At 35.1% G+C, this 22,131-nt stretch overlaps 1 protein-coding gene across 1 annotated transcript in view; it reads left to right on the top strand.

The window, feature by feature from the left end:
- Positions 1 to 9,341, top strand: part of LOC136029668 (uncharacterized) — a 147,808-nt gene extending 138,467 nt beyond the window's left edge. The window contains exon 15 of the mRNA XM_065708172.1: positions 9,160 to 9,341. Within this exon, the coding sequence (XP_065564244.1) occupies positions 9,160 to 9,276 (117 nt within the window). The 3' untranslated portion in view covers positions 9,277 to 9,341. The remainder of the gene's footprint in view (positions 1 to 9,159) is intronic.
- Positions 9,342 to 22,131: the final 12,790 nt, after the last annotated feature.

The raw sequence follows: 22,131 nt of genomic DNA, 5'->3' as shown, positions 1-22,131 counted from the left end.
AGTAATGGTTATTTGGAAGTGTACAAACGTTTTCAGTCTTTTTTGTTGTGGGGGGGGAGGTTGAGAAGAGGGAGATATGTTGGGGGAGCATTCCTTGGAGGAATTTGTCTTGTGGGAAGAAAATTTCCATGAAGGGAGCGCAGGATTTTCTAGCATTATTTAAAAAAAAAACAATGAAAAAATGAATATGAAAAAGTTTTTTCAACTGAAAGTAAGAAGCGAACAGAAATTAGTACGCATACGATGGGCTTACCTCCTCCTAATACTTCGCTCTTTACGCTAAAGTATTTTTAGTAATTTCAACTATTTATTCTACGGCTTTTGTGATTCAAGGGTCATTCTTAAGAAATTGGAACAAAATTTAAGCTTCAGTGTAAAGAGTGAGGTACTGACGAGGAGGTGAAACCCCTCATATACGTAATGAAAACATGAGAATACAGAAGTTGGTTACGTAAGCTAATTTGTAAGTTACGTATAACTTTTACTAATAAAAACATTCCAAAAAAATTAAAAGTTCTAGATGCCTTTTTAAGCAACCAAAAAATCGGAGGGCAACTAGGTCTCCTCTCCCGCTCCTTTTTTTTCTGAAAATAATTCGATCAAAACTATGAGAAAGCCATTTAGCCAAAAAAATAAATATGCAAATTTCGTTTTAACTATTCATCTGCGGAGAGCCAAAATCAAAACATGCATTGATTCAAAAACGTTCAGAAATTAAATAAAAAAAAAGTTTTTTAACGGAAAGTAAGGACCGACATTAAAACTTAAAACGAACAGAAATTACTTCGTATATGAAAGAGGCTGCTTTCGACTCTTTACACTAAAATTTTTACCGTTTTAAAAAGTAGAGTTAAGAGAAAGAGTCAAACTTTAGTCTAAAGAGTGGGGCGTTGATGAGGAAGCAGCCCCTTTCATATACGAAGTAATTTCTGTTCGTTTTAAGTTTTAATGTCGCTCCTTACTTTCCTTTAAAAAAACTTGTTTTGTTTTATTTAATAGTGAAAGGAAACACTCTCCTTTAAGACAAATTAAATGAAAAAACAGTGTTTTCTACTGATTGGTAAGGAGCAACAATAAAACTTGAAACAAACAGAAATCATTTGGTAAATGAAGGGCACTCTCCTCCAAATTATCCCTCTCTTTATGCTAAAGTTTACAATGCTTTAAAAAGCTTCTTGTTCTAGTTAAACGGCTCTTATGTTTTAGCAGTCATTCTTAAACAATTTTGACAAAGAGACATACGTTATAATAAAGAACGTTGTGTTGAGGAGGGAGAATCCCCTTTTAAATACTGAAATCTTTTCTGTTTGTTTCAAGTTTTAATATTGATCCTAACTTTCAGTTGAAAAAACTTGTTTTTGTATTTAATATCTGATTGTTTTTCAAATAATGCCAGGAAACCCCCTTCCTCGTTTAAAATATCCCTATAAAATTCCTCCTGAAACTTCCATCATCACAGGAAACTCCCCATTCCCAAACATATTTTCGTCTATTTCCTAATAGCAAGTACTATATGTGAGCAATGGGCAAACTGGGTAATTTAGTGCTTGCAGCCAATTCTCCAGGGACTCTAGGGGTTACATATTCCCTAAACTCTTAGTCATAAGACCTTTTAACCATGCTGAATCAGAGAGATATTTAAAAAAAATTTGATTATATGACATCAGAGATAAAAGGGGCGTGGATGTTCTCCCAACGCTCTTGAAGGCCTTCCTGTCCACGGAAAATTGTCCCCATGGAAAATCCCCTCACAAAAACATTCCCTCCTTCCCTCCTCCAAAAATAGAAAAAAATATGTATCTGTCCCAAAAGCAAATACTAAATGTCAGCAATGTGTAAATTGCGTCTATTTTTCCAGGGACTATGAGGGGTCATGTAATCCCAAAAAGACATATTCATTGGAGGTTTAGACTATCCCAAATCAGATAGATATCTCACAATTTTCTAGGATAATATGCTTGGTAGGAATACCCTTGTGAAAAAAACAAATAAATAAACATATGCGTCCCTGATCTTTCCTCTGGCCAAAAATAATAGATTCGACATTTTAGTATACAAGAGCTTGAAACCTCTACAGTAGTATTCTTTGATATGTTGAATATGATGGTTGGACTTCCAAGAAGACTATTTGACTTTTTGGGGATTTTTCCCCCCTTTTCCATATTGGCATGTTTTCTCGGGTCTTTAATTTTTGATATTTTACATTAAACTTGGTGAACTTTATATATTTTGAATATGCATAGAAATTCGATTCTTTTGATGCATTTATAATTATCAAAAATATTTTTTTTTCGTTATCGATTATGATAGGCCTGTGTCACTCCTTACTTACTTTTCTTTACCATGAACTCTTTGAAACACATTAATATTTATTTTTTCATGCATGAGAGCTGGGTAAGCCCAGCATTCTTTTAGTGGTGTTAATTCACCTAAAAAGGAAGGGAGGGGGTAAACATACAAGACCGTGAGAGTATGTAAACATACATCTAGTGAGATAGGGGGTTCGAAATCCCTCCGAAAGGATTGTCGGGCTCGTAAAAACGTAACAAAAATGAATACAGGAAATTTTTGATGCGTTTTATAAGGTTTTGTATTCACTCCCCCCTCAGAATTTTTTTTTCTAAAATACTTCACGGGAAAAAAGATCCTGGATACGGCTCTGAATAAAATTGTTTTCAAAATCTAGGGAGGAGAAATAGTCGTTTTTTCAATTTTTCCTGTAAAGATACCAGAAAAAACATTTTCGCTGGAAACATTTAAGAAAAATTGAAAGCAGGGAAAAAATCATTAAAAAAACAAAAATTAAAAACACCCAGCACCAAACAGCCTAATATTGGCATTAAGTGACTACGTCATTAAGATTGCAAACTGCATTATTGGCAAACATCCATTAAGATTGCTTGATATTTTGAGAGTGTTTCCTACCCTTTTTCTGAAAATCAGGGAAATTTTCTCATGATCACTACAAATATCCAGTTTTTTATGCATATATCAAAATTCTGTTTTTGAGTTAGGATCTTATGAGCCAAATCGTTCCTTAAATACAGTTCGTTAAAAAGAACTGTTTGATTGAAATCTAGTTATTTTATGTTAAAATTCGATGTCATAGCTCTTCCTTTCATCCAAACACTTTACCTCTGTTCTATTATCCCAATAACAAATACTATATGTGAACAATTTGGGCAAATTTCATATACTTCAGTCCTTTCCTCAAGGGCTATGGGGGAACATCTTATCCCCAAAATCAAAAATATTGGACCTTTCAACCATGCTAAACGAAATGGCTACCTCAAATTTCGGTCAGACGACTTTGAGGGAAAAGGGCTGGAGGGAGGGGTTCTAGTTGCCCTAAAATCATTTTGGTCTCTTAAAAAGGGTACTAGAAAGTTTAATTTCAAATGAGCAGTCTGCTAAAATTCCATTTTAAATTCCAAAAAAAATTCCAAAAAAAAGGACCATTTGATTGAAACAACCATCCCTTGGAAAAATGAAGAAATAAAAACACATCCCTGATCTTTTTCTGGCGAAAATACAAAATTCCACATTTTATTAGACATAAGCTTGAAACTTCTACATTTTGGTTCTCTGATACGCTGAATTATGGTACAATTTTTCAAAATGTTTCCTTAACTTTCGTGGGACGTTTCCCCCTTTTCAGAAAGTCAAACAATTTTTCTCAGGCCCTTAGCCTTTGACGGATAAAATTAAACTTAATGGATCCTATATATATAGAATTACCAAAATAAACAAGTTTTGTGGATATCTAAGGGTTTTCCCCTTCTCGACGCCTTGCTCTTTACGCTAAAGCTTGACTTTTTCTCACAGCTCGGCTTTTTAAAACAGTAAAAAACTTTAGCGTAAAGAGCGAGGCGTTGAAGAGGGGACAACCCCGTTCATATACGGAATAATTTCTGTTCGTTTTAAGTTTTGATATCGCTCCTTACTTGCAGTTAAAAAAAAATTATTTAGTTTCTGAACGTTTTTGAATTAAATGTATGTTTCGATTATGGCTCAGCGCTCATGAATAATTGAAACGAAATTTGTATTTTTTTTTTTTTTTTTTTTGCTAAATGGCTTTCCCATAGTTTTGATCGGACAATTTTGATAAGAAAAAAGAGCTGGGGAAGGAAGTCTAGTTCCCCTCCAACTTTTGGTAACTTAGAAATGCAACCAGAACTTTTAATTTTTTTTACGAAGGTTTTTATTTTGAATAAATACACGTGACTCACAAAATAAACTTACGTAACAAACTTCTATATTTTTATATTTTTATTGCGTATATGAGGGGGTTCGTCCCCTCGTCAATACCTTACTCTTTACACTAAAGCTTGAATTTTGTCCCAATTCTTTAAGAATGACCCCTGAATCACAAAGGCCGCAGAATGAATAGTTGAAATTACTAAAAATGCTTTAGAGCAAAGAACAAGATGTTGAGGAGGAGACAGACGCCCTTATACATGTAATAGCTTCTGTTCGTTTTAAATTTTAATGCTGCTCCTTACATCCAGTTGAAAAACTTTTTTTATGTATTTTCTCATTGTTTTTTTTTTAATGATACTAGAATGTCTTGCACCCTCTTCACAGAAATTCTTTTCCCTCATGATAAATTCCTTCATGGAAAGATCCTCCTACGAAACCCCCTCTATCCAACTGCCCCCCTCCCAACGCGAAACAATCCACCTGAAAACGTCTGTACACTTCCCAATAACCATTACTATATGTAAACGATGGTTGAAATTTGTACCTTGCAGCCCCTCCCTCGGGGACTGTGGGGGATTAAGTCGTTCCCAAATACACAGTTATTAGGCTTTTCGACCTTGCTGAACAAAATGGCTATATAAAAATTTTAATCCAGTGACTTTGGGAAAAAATGAGCGTGGGAGGGAGCCTATGTGCCCTCCAACTTTCTGGTCACTTGAGAAGGGCACTAGGACTATAATTTTTGCTGAAATGAGCCCTTTTGCAACATTCTAGGACCACTGGGTTGATACGACTACCCCTGGAAAAAATACAAAAAAAAACAAGAAAACAAACGCGCATCAGTTATCTGTCTTCTGGCAAAAAATACTAAATTCCACATTTTTATAGATAGAAGCTTCTATAATAGAGTTCTCTCATACGTTAAATCTGATGATGTGATTTTCGTTAAGATTTCTTTAAGATTCTGTTAAGACCTGACTTTTAGAGGGTGTTCCCCCCTATTTTAAATAAGGCAAATTTTCTTAGGCTCATAACTTTTGACGGGTGAGACTAAACTTGATGAAACTTATATATTTAAAATCAGCATACAAATAAAAAAGAATTCTGTAACTATTTGTATCAAAATTCCGTTTTTTAGGGTTTTTGTTACTATTGAGCAGGATCGCTACTACGTTACGGGGTTCGTTACCACAAACGGTTTGATTAAATAAAAAAAAAATAGTTTTTCCCACTGAAAGCATTGAGCAACATTATAAATTAAAACGAACAGAAAATATTACGTACGTGAGGGGATAGTCCTTTCCTAAATTGAATTAAAAAAAAAAACAAGTTTTTTTTAACTGAAAGTAAGGAGCGACATTAAAACTTGAAACGGTCAGAAATTACTCAGTATATGAAAGGGGCTTTTCCTCCTAAACACCCAGCTCTTTACGCCAAAGTTTGACTCTTTCTCTTAACTCTACTTTTTAAAACAGTAAAAAACTTAAGTGTAAAGAGCGGGACGTTGAAGAGGAAAAGCCCCTTTCATGTAAGGAGTAATTTCTGATCGTTTTAAGTTTACGCTTCCTACCTCCTGCCAGAATGATTCAGAGAATAAATGAAGTCGAAGTGGAAATTGCAATTTTTATCGAAGAAAATCAAAATGAGGACGCAAATATGTTTAGGAAGGATAATTTGGTTATTAAACTGGCCTGTATGGTGGAAATTTAGTAAAAGTGAGCATTTTGAAGAAATCGATTTAAGGGTCAAAAATGCATGTATTGATTAAAAATTTAATTTGAAAGCATCCACAAGAAAAATGGAGCTATGGAAGACAAATTTGGAAAAAATCTGAGATATTTTCACTTTAAATTTGTGTGCTCATCAAACAGTTCGTGCTAATGAACTGTAGTAAGGAGCGACCCGGCTCAATAGTAACCAAAACTAAAAAAATAGAATTTTGATACCAATAGCTACATTAAAAGAATCGCAATTTAATGTTGATTTTAAATATATAAGTTTCATCAAATTTAGTTTTACCCATCAAAAGTTACGTGCCTGAGAAAATTTGTTTTATTTTAGAAAATAGGGGGAAACACCCCGTAAAAGCGATACAATCTTAACGAAAATCACACCATCATATTCAGAGTATCAGAGAAGCCCATACTAGAAGTTTCAAGCTCCTATCTACAAAATGTGGAATTTTGTAGTTTTTGCCACAAGACAGATCACGAATGCGTGTGTATTTGTTTTTTTTCTTTTTTTCAGTTTTGATAACCTAACAGTAAAATTTTAAGCTCCTATCTACAAAAATGTGGAATTTTTTATTTTTTGCCAGAAGACAGATCACGGTTGTGTGTTTATTTGTTTTTTTTTCCCAGGGGTGATCATATCGACCCAGTGGTCCTAGAATGTAGCAAAAGGGTTCATTCTGTCGGAAATTTAAAGCTCTAGTGCGCTTTTTAAGCGACCGAAAAAATTGGAGGACACCTAGGCCCCCTCCTGCGCTCATTTTTTCCCCAAAGTCACCGGATCAAAATTCTGAGATAGTCATTTTATTCAACATAGTCGAAAAACCTAGTAACTATGTCCTTGGCCACGACGTACTCTCCCACAGTCCCCGTGGGAGGGGCTGCAAGTTACAAACTTTGACTAGTGTTTACATATAGTAATGGTTATTGGGAAGCGTACAGACGTTTTCAGGTGAATTTTTGGTTTGGGGGGTGAGGGGAGGGGGTTATGTGGGGTGAACTTTCCATGGAGTAATTTGCCATGGGGGAAGAGAATTTCCATGAAGTGGGCGCAGAATTTTCCGGCAATTAAAAAAAATGAAAAAATAAATATGAAAAACTTTTTTCAGCTGAAAGTAATGAGTAGCATTAAAACTTAAAACGAACAGAAACTATTACACATGTGAGGGGTTCACTTCCTCCTAATATCTTGCTCTTTACGCTAAAGTATTCTTAGTAATTTCAACTATTTATTCTACGGCCTTTGTGATTCAGGGGTCATTCTTAGGGAATCTGGGCAAAATTTAATCTCTAGTGTGAAGAGCGAAGTATTGACGAGGGGGCGAGCCCCCTCATATAAGTAGTAGAAAATACGAATATAAAAGTTCGTTACGTAAGTTAATTCGTAAGTTACGTATATTTTTACTAATAAAAACGTTCGTAAAAAATCAAAAGTCCTATTTGCCTTTTTAAGTAGCCGAAAATTGGAGGGCAACTAGGCCTCCTCCCCCACTCCTTTCTCTTAAAAATTATCCGATCAAAACTATGAGAAAGCCATTTAGCCAAAAAAACAATAATATGCAAATTTCGTTTTAATTATTCCTGTGTGGAGAGCCAAAATCAAAACATGCATTAATTCAAAAACGTTCAGAAATTAAATAAAAAACAAGTTTTTTTTAACTGAAAGTAAGAAGCGACATTAAAACTTAAAATGAACAGAAATTACTCCGTGTATGAAAGGGGCTGTTCCCTCTTCAACACCCTGCTCTTTACGCTAAAGTTTTTAATGTTTTAAAAAGTAGTTAAAGAGAAAAAGTCAAACTTTATTGTAAAGAGCGGGGTGTTGAAGAGGCAACCGCTCCTTTCATATACGGAGTAATTTCTGTTCGTTTTAAGTTTTAATGTCGCTCCTTACTTTTAGATAAAAAAAAACAGTTTTTTTATTTAATAATAACATAGAAGCAAACAAAAATCAATTTTTTGAATGCTTGGAAACTTTGTTCATTAATTTCTTGAATTAGTTTAATGATTTTGATTTTACAAAATATATAATAATTTTATTGACGAGGAAGATGACAAATTCAAATTAACAAGCATGAAAAATTGATTGAATTTTCTTGTAATACTTCTTTAAAACAAAATTTTCAGAATGCATCTCTAATTCAACTTTGGCTAGATAATAAGAGTGAATATGATATGTTGTCAAATAAGACGTTAAAAGTATTGCTGCCGTTTGCAAAATTGTATTTATGTGAATCAGGATTTTTGCATTAGCTGAAATGAACTCTAAATATCGTGTTCGTTTGGTTATAGAAAAGGAAGTTCATGCTGTCATCTGATCATTGACACCAACACTTGATATACTTCGTGCTAATTATAGTCAATCACGGCCATCCTCATTAAAAGACAATAATATAAATGTTATTAGTTCTTTGTTTGTAATAGTTTGTCTTAACAAATTTCGAAGTACTAAAAATTTCCATATCTATGTTATCTTCTAAGGAAGGGAGGCTCCATATGATAAAATATTTTTAAGGAAGCCGTGGCATCATAAATTTTGGAAACCACTGATGTAAGGTAAGAACCTCAGCGATGAATTTAGTTGAAATAATGTTCCAATGATTCCATAATATATCTACAAAATATTCTATATGATCCACTAGTGCCAGTCTTTTTTTAATACCATTTGGTTTGGCACCAAAAGTGAACACAGGTAAAGTCGCTCACAGTATGTTGACTCAATGAGAAAGGGTTCAGCTAGTGTGACTAGCTAAAAAATAGCTTAATCTTGCCCCACTCCCTGAAAATTCCTAGGAAATGTCTGATGCAGTTATGATGTATTTATTTTGCTATAGTTTTTATGTTTTGATACATATATCTTGTCAGATAACCCAAAGATTAAAACGTTATAGTTTTGAGTGGGATAACAGACCAATGTATTTCTTATGTAATGTATTTCCGGAACAAAACTTAACAAAACAAAACTTATGAAATGATTCCTCCAATATAATAGGTCAGAGCTGTTAGTGATACACAATTTTTAATATTTTAAAAATATAATGTATTTTTAATTATAGATAAAAATTTACCACAATTACTTCAATTTTATTGAAGAGGTAAGAATTTTAATGATAATTTTTTTCCTTTAGTGACTAAAAAACAAGTACTTATGACAAGATTGTTTTTCTAAAAATATTGCTAGTGTTTTTGTTAATAAGACCTCAGTATTATTGCCAAGACTTTTTTTTAGGAAGATGATAAAGAAGAAATTGAACAAATTCGAGAGCTGAACCTTAACCATAAGAAATTTTTGGAGAGGAAGAAGAAGAAACTTGGTTCCGGTAGTACTGTGTCCATCAAACCTTGAAATTTAACTCTTTTTTGCTAAAATTGTTCTAAAGCTTACCTTAAATATAGTCAATGATGTCAAAATGCTTTGGTGTTATCTTCTAAAAATTGAATGTTATTGTGATTTTCTTTACCGATTTTCTTAGACAGTGCAATAAAGCAGGATTTTGCTAGAAAACATTTTTGACATTGCCCTGTTTTTCTTTTTCTTTAATTATCGTGCTATTTGTCGGCTACTGCGAGAAAATAGCACACATAATCACTCCAATTCCTACAGAAAGTATGGACACCCAGTATTACAGAATTTTTCGTTTATCAAATTGACTTGTGTATATTTAAAACTAATTAGTGCACTTGTGTGTTATGCGCCATACGCTCAAGTTTACTCTCTGTACAACTCAAAAACAAACTGGTTTCTTCGTTAGATTTCTTTCAGCTTAGGGTGAGAAGACAAAGACAAGTGAAAGTATAGATGGAAAAAGTGCAATCTGGGGTACATATTTGCAAATGAGAGTGTGTGTATGGGGTACAGTATTTGAAAGTTTAAAGTCAACCATTGATGAAGTTATCTCTCTCAGTATTCTCCGTAAGAATTTAGCTTAATACCTGTAGTCAAACCCTTAGTACCCTTAGCCGAGATGTTGCGAATTGGCCCTTTTTAGAATTTGGATACACTTGGTGTCTTTTAGTCTAGTTCAATACTGTCCAGCCCCCCCCCCCCATAAGCCTCCCTTGAAAGTTTCAACTTAATTACCTTAGCCGATACTGAGATATGGAAGATATGTCCTTTTAACCACCAATATGCATAAAGTGCCTATTGGTTTAGTTTAATATGCCCCTTAACATTCTCTTCAGTAATTGCTGACATTTAAAATTTTAATCAGTAGTAACCATTGATAATTAAAAAGTTTTTCAATAATATGTAAAGTAATTACAAGCATTAATCGTAGAATGGTTGAAAAAAACTACAGTAAGACCAGGTAGTAAAAGGTTATTTTCACAAATGACGAAGGGTAAAAAAAATCGTCAAAATTAAGTGAACATCAGGATTCTATACAGTTTACTGTGAAGTATTTCCTTTTCAGTAAATATAATGTGCAGTAGCGAAAAGTCATATAAGACCAAACATTTATACCACTTTTCATGAGCCTGTCTTCACGCACGCGCAATGACAAATGTTTACGATGGAAAACCAAGAAGCAATTGAAGCTATGACTCTTACGGTTTGGGAACTTCCCAAATTGCGCGCTATGAAATGTGCATCATATTTAGATAAAGATTTTGCTACTGGTATATACTTCTACTAATGATTTTTCTGAACAAGCTTAAACTAATGTCTAAATTATTTCAGCAAGAAACTGAAAATATGCACAAACCTTAACTCAAAGGAGCATTAGGCCTTTTCATGGGCTAGACAAATAGGACAATGAGTTCTATGTGAAGTCCTTAGAGGCCGAACGATCGTAAGAGATTGGTAATAAGCTTGAAGAAGATTACTTTCTTTTGGTATGAAAAGGGTTTATTCATAAGCAATAAATACAAAAAAGTTGAAGCGAGGCTTCTTAAGGTAGATAGTAAGTCCACTACACATTAACTTATGAATATTGACTGCAATCAATCTAAAAAAAAGTTTTTGATCTTTAATGCGGTGAACCAAAAATCACCAATCATCATTATTATTATTATCCCTATTAATGCTATTATATTATTGTTAATTCTAATTAATAAGTGAAGAAACCAAAAATTTCTTCACCAACCTTTTTATAGATCCTAAGACTATGGCTTTTAGCAGATTTGGAACTCACCCAGATTTAATTCATTATCAAATCATTCCAGGCCCTTGGGCAAAGATGAAACACAAAAGCTATAATCGAGTAGTAACTATTCAGGTATTTTAGATTGATTTCAACTCCTTATTTGTCCTCGTGAATATTTGAAACCAGCAAGAAAAGACTGCTAAACCATTTAAGCAGTATTTTATTTTGGGGCTTGAAGATAAAATGGGTATTGTAAAAAGTCACAAGAACTGAAAGATTCAATATCTTAGGCAAATCACACTTGGACCTCATTGGTCCAAAAATTAGTCCTTTTCTGTCTGGTGAGTCTACTGTCATTGGTTTATTCTGAAGCACTGTTAACTGACACGGGTGAATTACGGGCATAGAAGAAACGGGGAATTACGGGGATTAAAGTAAAAATTATCCACTTTAATTCGGCCTTTTTAGCTTATATTTACTATCCACTTTATTTAGCTTTTTTGTTATATCCACTTTAATTAAGCTTATATTGGCCGTCCTGGCCGAGTGGATTGGTGCGCTGTATTCAGGATCCTTTGTCTGAGAGGACACGGGTTCGAATCCCAGTGCACCCAATTGTTTAGTTTGGGACGGGGGTCAGTGGTGTCACTCTGTAAGCTTAGCCAGTGTCGACCCAGCTCTAAATGGGTACCTGGAGAAATCTGGGGAAGGTAATCAGGAAGGGTGTGCGAAAGCACAGGATGGCTGGCACTTCCTGGCTGAAGGCCCAAGAAACGGTGATCAGCACCGCCGGTAGGGACTGTAAAGTCTAATGCCGTATCCTTTACCTTACCTTTTTTAGCTTATATTTGAGTCAGGAAGGGGGGTCTGAAATTTGTTTTACCACTGCACTAGGATATTACTAGCAGCTCTGACTAAGCAGTGGGTCAAAAGGGAGCAAAAGTATTTGTATTCTTTTTTCTGTTGTTTGAGACCATTAATAAAACTTCTGTTAGTTTCTCTTGATATTTTTTTTGTGCTGTGAGATGTCTATTTTAGTTCTTCAGTTTTATTATTATTTTTTTTTATTAGTAATAAATAGGATGAACATGTGACGTAAAATATCGAGAAGGTCGATGTAGTGGATAGCTTCATTTAACTATTTCGCAGAATTGAACTATTTCGCAGAGTGAGCGGGGTGTTTTCATTGTTGGAAAAAGGGTAGAAGAGTGGGAGGACAAGTCCAGATAATATACCTTAAGAAGGTAATATTAGGATGGTAGGAGCTATAATAATGAGAGCGGTCAAGTAAGACTCTATTGTGAAGGGTGAAGGAATTTATGCTGGGGGTTTTCCAAAAGAATCGTCAATGAATAGTTTTAGAAACTTCCTTGAATAACCGTATATCAAACGATGCTGGATGGAAACTGTGGCTCTTTTCTAATTTCCAGAAATTTTTGAAGATAAAATGAATATCTAAATATACCATTTTTGGTATTTACATCGAAATTATTGGAAAAAGTAAAATTTCTAGTGTTTTTAATCTAGAAACGAAAATATTCTTTACAGGTGGAAGAAGAGTGATTTTCCAAATCTAATTTGAGAAATGGGTCGTAAGAGGGGTGATTACAAACCTCTCCATTAATTGGCCCAAATATACATCTCTGATATTGTGAAAATCAAACAGTGATGAATGGGGCAACTACTTTTTAGACTGAGAGATGCTGTAAACGAAGTTTTAAGGGAAGAACAGTGTGGTTTTAGAACAAGTAGAGGCTGTGTCGACCAAGTTTTCACTCTTAGATTAATAATTGAGAAGTCCCCTCGCGGTCAAACACCTTTGGTCTTTAGTTTTATGGATTATGAGCAAGCTTTCGATTCTGTTGATAGAAGAGCTTTAGCAAAAGTCTTATTCTTGTGTGGTATACCACACAAATACATTAAAGTGATTAGTGCTATGTACAAGAATAATACTGGTGCAGTTAAAATAGGAAATGAGGTTAGCAACTGGTTTTGTTTTAAATCAGGAGTTAAGCAGTGATGTCTTCTATCTCCTTTTATATGGATTATTTTGATGGACTTCGTCTTAAGGAGCAGATGAAAGGCAATTTGAGACCACTGAATCAAATGGGGAGGAAAAACGCTCCTGGGCTTGGATTATGCTGATGATGTAAGCAAATTAGATGAAAGTGTGAGCAAAATGAATGAATTTTTAGAGATTTTGTGAATTCAGGGTGCTAGAATTGGCTTGAAAATTAATGTTAAGAAGACCAAGTCACTAAGGCTAGGAATAAGTGAAGATGAAAAGGTGACGTTGGGTAACGAAAAGATTGATTAGGTTAGCAGCTTCACTTATCTTGGTAGTATTATTAGTAAAGAGAGTGGGAGCAGTGAAGATGGAAAAAGTAGAATAGCCAAGGCTCAGGGTGTTTTTTCACAGTTAAAAAATTTTTGGAAACAAAGGAAGATAGGTCTGCAAGCCAAGATTAGAATTTCGGAAGCTACAGTGATGACAGTGGTTGAATATGGCTCTGAAGCATGGTCGCTCCAAAAACCAGACGAAAATTTACTAAATGTTTTCAAGAGAAATTGCCTACTGATTGTTCTGGGTACCCGGCTGACTGACTGTATTTCATACAGTAGGCTGTACGAAAAATGTGATTCAATCCCACTTTCTAGGGCTATAATGAAAGAAAGGTTGAGATGGCTAGGCCACGTTCTGCGAATTCCCGTCTGGGGCTACATGGAAAGCAGGTCGTCCTTGTCTGGGTTGGGAGTATTTTGTAAATAAGGATTTAAAGGGAATCGGAACTTACTGGGAGGGTGTAAAAAGGGAGGCCTTGAATAGATTAGGTTGGAGATGGAGCGTGCCTAGCTGTTTTGGCCTCAGGCGGCTTGGTACTGCGATGAGTTATTAGTAGTAGTATTAATAATAATAGGACAGTAATTACTCATTTTATGACTTAAAAGTTCAGGGTATGAGTTAAAGTAGAATATGCTCCTGTAGCATCGACTGACCGAGACAGGAGCAAATAGAGAGGGTCCCCGGTAGAATTTTTTATTGGAACATTTTAACACCCAGGCTGGTATAAATAGGGATAGATGGTATTCTAGACTAGGTAAATCTTGCGTCAATAATTTCCTGCAAGTTCAGATTCAACCGGCATTTGCTAGCTAGCCTTTTCAATGCAATAGCTCTCCCTTACAGTCTGTATATTTCACATTTTGGAAACTGTTAACTATTACTGACCAAACAAAATACTTTCAATCTTCTTCCGTTTTGCAAAATATTTACTCCACCTTCCACCCTGGCAAAGCAACTCAAAAATTGTCCGTCAGTTTGAAATTTTGTATTTTTGTATGTCTGTGTCGTGACCTAGTATCGTGCAGTAATTTTAGAATTTTGTTACTAGTTAATGGTTTATTTTCGTGCTTATAATTCCTGTTTGCCGAAGTTGAACCATCCCTGGGGGATAGCTACCCTCCTATTGTTTTGAATTTTACTATTAAAAAGGGCACTAGACGTTTTATTTTTTAAATTTGTTAGGCCTTCTATACGACGTGCCATGGTCTAAAAGAAGTAAAAGAAAAAAACACATTGTGCACACGTCGCTCTTTGTTGAGACGGTGCTATAGCGCTGCCTACGGTAATCAAAAAAACATACGATGATTTTTGTCTGATAGACATATCACTCTATTCACCTTTCAATCCTTTATTTGTATATGACAATTAATTTTAGTCTAAGCTCCTGTCCATTTGTCGAAAAATATTCATTAGTTCATAATTAATCCAGGCATGCTTACTTTTGTGTAATTATTGTCTTTTTATGGTTTACTTGCGCCATTTTCCTAAGGATAAACATTTTAAAAGCCCCATTTTCAGACTAAATTAACAAAGCAGCATAAAATTGTTATTTCCGCTGACAAAACGCCTCCTGGCCAACATGTGCGTAGATACAATGCTCCAACTATCGACGAAGTGGTAATGTCCAGCTGTTGTTCACTTAGCGGTACATTTACAGGATGGTCAACGTGTTTATTTCTCGGAAACCAACGTGCAACAAAGAGCCCTGAATCCACCGGATATAAGGTGCATACAAGCAACAAAGAACATACAAACAATGAAGAATACACAAAACAAAGTAATAGAGCTTTATAGTTTATTTCAGTCTTTTTTTTACTTGGATATAATTTTGAAATTTTTTGCAGCTATATCTGCATCATCCGTTTTCAGATAAAAGCTTTGATCCAATTCTTTGGTTTCAGAATTTACTTTATAAAAACACTTGATTCATTACACGAACTCAAACCATAGTGAAACCAACCAAGCCTGAAAAGAAAGCTGAAACTAATTTTTGGTCTGATCATACCTACGAGAAAACCCATTGGTAGGAGGATATGTATAAATCAACTTGGTCAAGTTTTGATAAAAGACTTGAGAGCCAGGACTAAATACAGAAAATCCATAACAGACATTTTCTCTGAGAGTCGAAGCTAGCTTAACTTTTTCAGAGTTTTATGAAAATTATTATTTTCCCCCTGTTAAGGATCGTCTATCATTCTAAGGCAGAATTAAGGTAGGTCAGCATACAGTAAAGGTAATTCAAATAATCTTTCAGTTCTATCAGCCAGTTTTAGGTAACTGGAAGATTTTGTTGGATCATCTTTATGTTCCTTATCCAAACACATGACTCTTGCTTTACCCCTGCTTGTGCGCACCAAGTCTCTACGCTAGGTTTATTTCTTGCAAAGTATGAAGTTTATTTCTGCCTTCCTCTTTCGTATTATTTTTATGCAAACTATTTCTTGTCTTGGACAAAACTGATTGTTCTGGATAAGAACCACAAAATCTTGAATATTCTCTTGCTTACCGGGTTTATTTTTCACACTGGAATTCCCCAAAAATTCCCAGGATTTCGAAGATTTTCTCTCAAATTTCAAAAGATGAAACTGGAATACCTGTAAAGCAGTGTTTCCAATTCTACTTATTTTGGTAGTAGAATACTTATTTTGGGACTTTCCTACTTCCGAACATAAAATCTACTTATCTACTTACTTTCTTCTTATTTTTAGAGGCATCTACTTATTTTCGGAAGCTTAAGTTTTCGTGCCAGCCAATTCTTTTGGTTTTTATTCCGTTGAATTATATTCCTATAGTCCTAATGTTTAAAGAATGGAAGGGTGCAATTGTTCTTAGCAGTGGCATCTTTGTCACGAGCGGAGTTTTTATATCTCAAAGGTAATACAATTTTCTAACCGTTTCGGTTTATTTTAGAAATTTGGTTTATTTCATAACCTGTTTATAATCGTAAATACTTTACGTAGTCCTAATTAGGCCTTTCTAGCTAAAACAGCCAGAGTCAGTGATTTATTAATCACCAGTAGCCTATATTATCTACTGTCATCAGTTGCAGAACCATTGAGATAATGAAATAATGAATTCTAGGGACCTTCTGCTTCCTCTCAAATCGAGAGAATAGTAAATATATTCTGTTTTTATCATGTTCTATAAATGATTAACTTCAAATTAAGAAATATTATGACACATATTCATCGCATGCACATCAACATCCTCTTTTAAGGTGTTTATTTTTTTGTATTTCTGAAGGAAATTTAACAGAAAGTTTTTTCACTTTCTCAAAACTTAAAAAAGTACAACCGGACACGCAACTAAATGAAATAGCGGAAAAGTGAAAGCGAGAAAATGTGCCGTAAGTATCAGCTTTCCCATTTTTCTGCTTTTGCAACTCCATTTTCTGGGCGTCCGGAGGACCCTAAAAACGGAAAAGTGGATTAATGGTAGTGAGTCTGGACAGAAGTTTCCAGAAAAAGTATTGCAGTAAATTTGAAACTGACCAGTCATGGCTTCCATTCTCTGTTTCCGTCCATTTCTGTTGCAACCTTCCTCACCCATTCCCATTTTGACTTTTCCGCTGTCATAGTTGCAGTAGTAGCTGCAACCTAGTAAAGAGCGAACAACAGCCCATACCAAAGTTAAAAAATGTGTTAAAAAACCGCCTAGTGAAAAAAAAATGTGTCATCTGACATTGATTTAAGAATGATAACTATAATTTCAGTTTGTCTTATAAGTAAAAGCTTATTGCGAAAAAAAAATTCATGGTAATTTCAAATAAAATCAGAAGCCCCTCAAAAATAGTGTCAGATCAAGTAAACCATTTGAGATCAGTATGGTAAAAAACCTAATACAGAGGAATTAGAGTCCCCCACCTTGAACAACAAGGAAAACTACTTTTTTGCATGAGTAGCGCTGATGTGTTTCCCGTTTTTTTTTTCTCATTTTTACCAGGGCTAAGAGCTTACCGGAACATGATAAATATATTCTTAATGACTCGTTCAAAAACTATTTCCCCTTTCTATCTGCTTTTTATAAATTGCAACATCTACAAGTGCCATATGGCTCTAAAAATGACACTTTTTGGGCCATTTCTCAAGGGTTAAGTCTAGCAGAACATCATAGACCGATTTTTAATAGCTCATATAAAATATATTGTTCATATTTATGTTATTTATATAAGTTCTACTATCTGCAATCTCCAAATGGAACTAAAGACGGAACTTTCGGTACAATGTTTCAAGAGGGAAAGTTGAGGCTAGTGGGCAATAAGAAATTTTAAGATGGTGTTTAATGGCTCATTGAATGCTATAGCTTATATCTACGTGATTTTTACCAATTCTACCATCCGTAAGTGCGATTTAGCTCTAAAAACAACACTTTAGGTGTCACTTCTTAAGTAGAAAAGCTCGGAAGTATAAAATTTATCATGGTAACAATTATGTACCAAATCCCTTAACTGGAGGTTCCCGAGAACACTTTCTATATGTTCCTTCCCCAAGCCACCTTAATAAGCTTAACAATTGTGGTCCTAATAATACCAACAGATTCAATTTGATTTCTAGACCAGTATTGTGCCAACAGAGTGTTGGACTTCAAATTAGTATCTTGTGTTTGATTCCTGCTTGAATTTTTTTTCAATCGTGGTTTTTCCCTTCAATAATACTATATTTTAAATATTTTAATGTTTTGTAAATGTCATGCACATGCAGTTATTTTTTATACTTGTCGAGTATTTAATTCAAAGAGAATAGAGGTTATCCAGTCCATGGTTTGCAACTTAACAGATCACTAGATTCATACCCTAACCAGTGGTGTAATTTCTATAAAAATCCTGGGAGAGGGGGGGGGGGAAGTTGGAACTAACTTTCCCGAATAGAATGAACGTGACAGAGAAAACTGAAAAATACCTAATATAGTAATAAAAAAGGTAAAGATATACTAAAGAAAACTGACCTGTTTCACTAGATGCTTAAATTATGCAGGTTTTTCTTAGTTTTGACAACATTTTAAGAAACACTAAATTTCAGGTGGGGAGAAGGGGCACATTGTCCTTGCTGCAAGAAGGATTTAAGATGCTCTCAGGATAAAGCAGCTTTGCCAAAACATGCAACAATGTCAACGCACCTTACTAGTGAGAAAGCCTGGATCTTAGTACAAACTATGTTATCTGTAAGATATTGCGGATATTTAAAGTAAAATTGTGTACTTCTTAGTGGAGAATAATTTGCCTTACAGCCTATGCGACAGCCTCACAAGCTTATCAGAGTCATCACCAGGCCCTGACCTACTGAGTAGGCTTGCTCTAGGCCAAAAAATTACAACCGTGGTGCGTCAGGTGCTTTGACCAAAATTTAAGGAAAACCTAGCAGGCGTGTTGACCAGTATTGTATATCTATAATGGTGGATGAAACTTTGGACATTTCTTCTGATAAACAACTGGTGATTTGCGTCACTTTTGCTGATGGTGGTTTAGAGACAAAAGTTGATATGCTCAATAAATTCTCTTGCCCAGACAGTATTGCAGATGGTGTATTTGACAAACTAAGCCAATGATTGCAAACATTGGAAAAGGAATTTCGAATATTGGAATTGAGTCGGTTTTTGCGTAGACATGACTAACTCTGTGATGGGCTGTCGCCATGGTTTGTTGACGTTTACCACAACCAAGTATTCCTAGATAATAGTAAGTACTCGTGCCATCTTTTCCATTTGTGTGCTCAATGTGCCGGTGAAAAAGCTGCCTAAGGAACTTGAGGATTATATTGAACTGTAACTTCAAATTTTAGGCACTGTGCCGAACAAATACATACATACCCCAATTTCAAATATTCACCTAAGTTCCCGCAAGGAAGTTTATTGTTCTTGCTAGTACACGACAGATTTCTTTTTTACAAACTTTGAAAGGCCTGCTGGAGCGATGGGACGCCTTGAATTTTTACTGGAGGGATTTAGCAGTCAAAGATCTGTTGTATGGTAATGACTAAATTTTATCGAAGCTAAGAAATCCCTATAAACGGGTTCGGATGAAATTTTTAGAATACGCCCTTGCAACATTTAACAAAGTCAATGCACACTTTTTTAGTGTGGAGTGCCCATTTTTTTCGAACTGAAAAAGAAGTAGAATCTGTGGTAAAGGCATTCTATATGAATTTCCTTGTTACTTCCTACCTTCGGAAAAAACATGAAGGATATAAATGTGGTCAAAGAAGACAGTCACTTTAAGCTGATCAGGTTTATCTTGGTTTGAACACCAAAGCCGCCTTTTGGATTTTATGTCTGATACCCAATTTACCGAAAGCAGAGAAAAAGTCAACAGCATGGTCAGAAAATTCTATAAAGAAGGTGTAACATTCATCCAGAGGAAAATTTCCATTTAAAGTTGAATTATACAATTTTGTTGAGCCTGTGAATCCATCTTTCGCTTTTCCAGGAGAAGTTAAAGCACTACATCCTTTTTCACATCCTATGGAATTCTTTTGTAGAACAAAGCAAGCACTGAAAGAGAGTGTCGAGAATTGGCCTTAGTTTGCCCCCCCCCCAGACGGCATGGAGTATGAATGTGTTCACACGGTCTTGCTATGGAAATAGGTCGAGAATTTGCTTTAGTTTGCACCCCCCCCCCAGACAACATGGACTATGAAAGTGTTGAGCCGGTCTTGTTATGGAAATATTTCGTAGGTATAAAAACACCAACTTAACGTAAGAAGTTCGCAAATGCTTTGAAAATAGTCAAATTTCTTTTCTGTTTGCAATTTTCAAATTTCGTAGTAGAAAGACCCTTTAGTCTCTTATAATTGATCAAGACTGAAAAGCAAAATCGATTAGTCAACAATCAGATAAAGTGCAGACTAAACGTGTCAGCTTCAAAATGCTAAAGCAGATATTTCCTCGTTAGGTTTGAAATATGAATTAGTGTTTTAAAACCTTAATAGCCGGAAGTGTCTGAAATGTTTTTGGTCCTATCACATTCGGCTTAGCTTGCCAGTAGTTTATCTGATTTTATCTTTTTCTATTTTTGTATTGGTTTTACAATTAAAGTGTTTTATCTGAGAAAAGCCTTATGTGACCCTTTAAAATTCTAATTTCTTATTTAAACAACTTATGCATAAATTGCTTATTTTCTACTTATATTTGAAGCCGTTTCTACATCCAATCTACTTATTTTTAGGACTCGCCTATTTCTTTCTGGATCATGTCTTTTGAAAACACTGCTGCCAAGAACCGCAGGAATTTGAAGAAGAAATGATTAAAAAATATCGTTGAATGTGTGGTACACTGTTGCCATATTGGCTTGTTTCAAGCCCCGGTGGCTTATTTCTCTGGACTGGGGCGGGTTTTTTTTTGCGGGCTTGGGGCGGAAAACTGGGCTTATTATTTTTTAATTTAGCTTGTTTTGGGCTTTTTTCTACTCCAAAAAATAATATTTCTTATTTTCTTTTTAAGATTTTTTTTTCAAGTTCAAGTTCATTCTTTTACAAAACTTTCGAGGAAAGAAAAGGAACGGATTTAAGGAAAAGTTTACCCTACGATTCACTAAAGAAGAAGAAGAAAATAAGTAATATGAATCACATGGAAATATGTACTGCAGCAGATTACTAGTTACAATTATTTAATAGAAATGTTTCATCTACAAAACATGGATAGGCCTAAAGGTAAGACTCCAAATACTTTTTTCTTGAAATTGTGTTTGAAATAGATTGAGATGGACTTCATAACCCCCAAGCATGGAACCCTCAAAATGTTACAAACGAATACCTTGCAGTTCTACTTTTGTCCTAGGTCATTTTGAATGTCAAATTCATTTTGAATGTGAATGTAGAGTGTAAGGAGGCAAAGGCCAGAAGGCCGAAAAGATCCATATAGCCTCAATCTTCATTACATATTCAGGGCCTCACTACATGCAAAACTAGTAGCCTAGACTGTGGTTTGTCAGCTCAAACGATTGAAATAAAAAAAAATATCACAAACTGGATGTTACAATCTCAAAGCTTTTTATTCAAAGTCGATACCTGAGAATATGAGGCTTTTCTCAACCTCAGCCTGTAGGGCGCCTTTACCCTTGCGTTAGATGCTTATCCAAAGCTTTCACAAAAAGTCAGTTTAGTCTTCTTCCAAATTATTTCTCACTTTTAAAAGTGAGTAACTGTTGAAAGCAGTGCAGGAATTATTTGACACTTTGCAGATTAACCTGCCTAATTAAAACCCCATTCTTTTCTTAGGAATTACTCAGCTTGATGTCAAAGCACGAAAAGCAGAACTGATTTTGGCAGCACATGTCGCGAGTCATTCATCGATTATGACTATTGACCACCTATCCACCATTATCAAGAGTGCTTTTCCTGGACCAGTTTCCGAGGCAACGAAATTGAAGAGAACAAAATGTTCAGCCCTTATCAAGAATGTTCTTGGACCAGAAAGTCTCCAAGGGATTGTTGCTGATGTTGGTGACAGCAGATATTTCCTTATTCTGGACGAATCGACCGAAGTTGCCACCATGAAATTCATGTGTATTTGTGTGAGATACTATAGCCCCAAGATGAAGAAAGTTCTTTGTGCTACTTTGGGCATGGTTGAAGTACCTTCGACCACTTCTGTGATTTTACATCAAGAACTGAAAGACTTCTTAGCTTTATGTGGAATTCCCCTAAAAAATCTGATAGGTATTGGGACAGATGGAGCAGACAACATGTGTGGTGGGAACCATTCGCTGTTCACGTTATTACGAGATGACGGGTTGCCTCAACTCCAACTCTTCAAATGTGTATGTCACTCCCTACATTTG

This window comes from Artemia franciscana, chromosome 7 (genome assembly GCF_032884065.1).
Source record: "Artemia franciscana chromosome 7, ASM3288406v1, whole genome shotgun sequence".
In the NCBI taxonomy this organism is placed as follows: domain Eukaryota; kingdom Metazoa; phylum Arthropoda; class Branchiopoda; order Anostraca; family Artemiidae; genus Artemia; species Artemia franciscana.
This window is presented reverse-complemented; position numbering and strand designations above follow the sequence as displayed.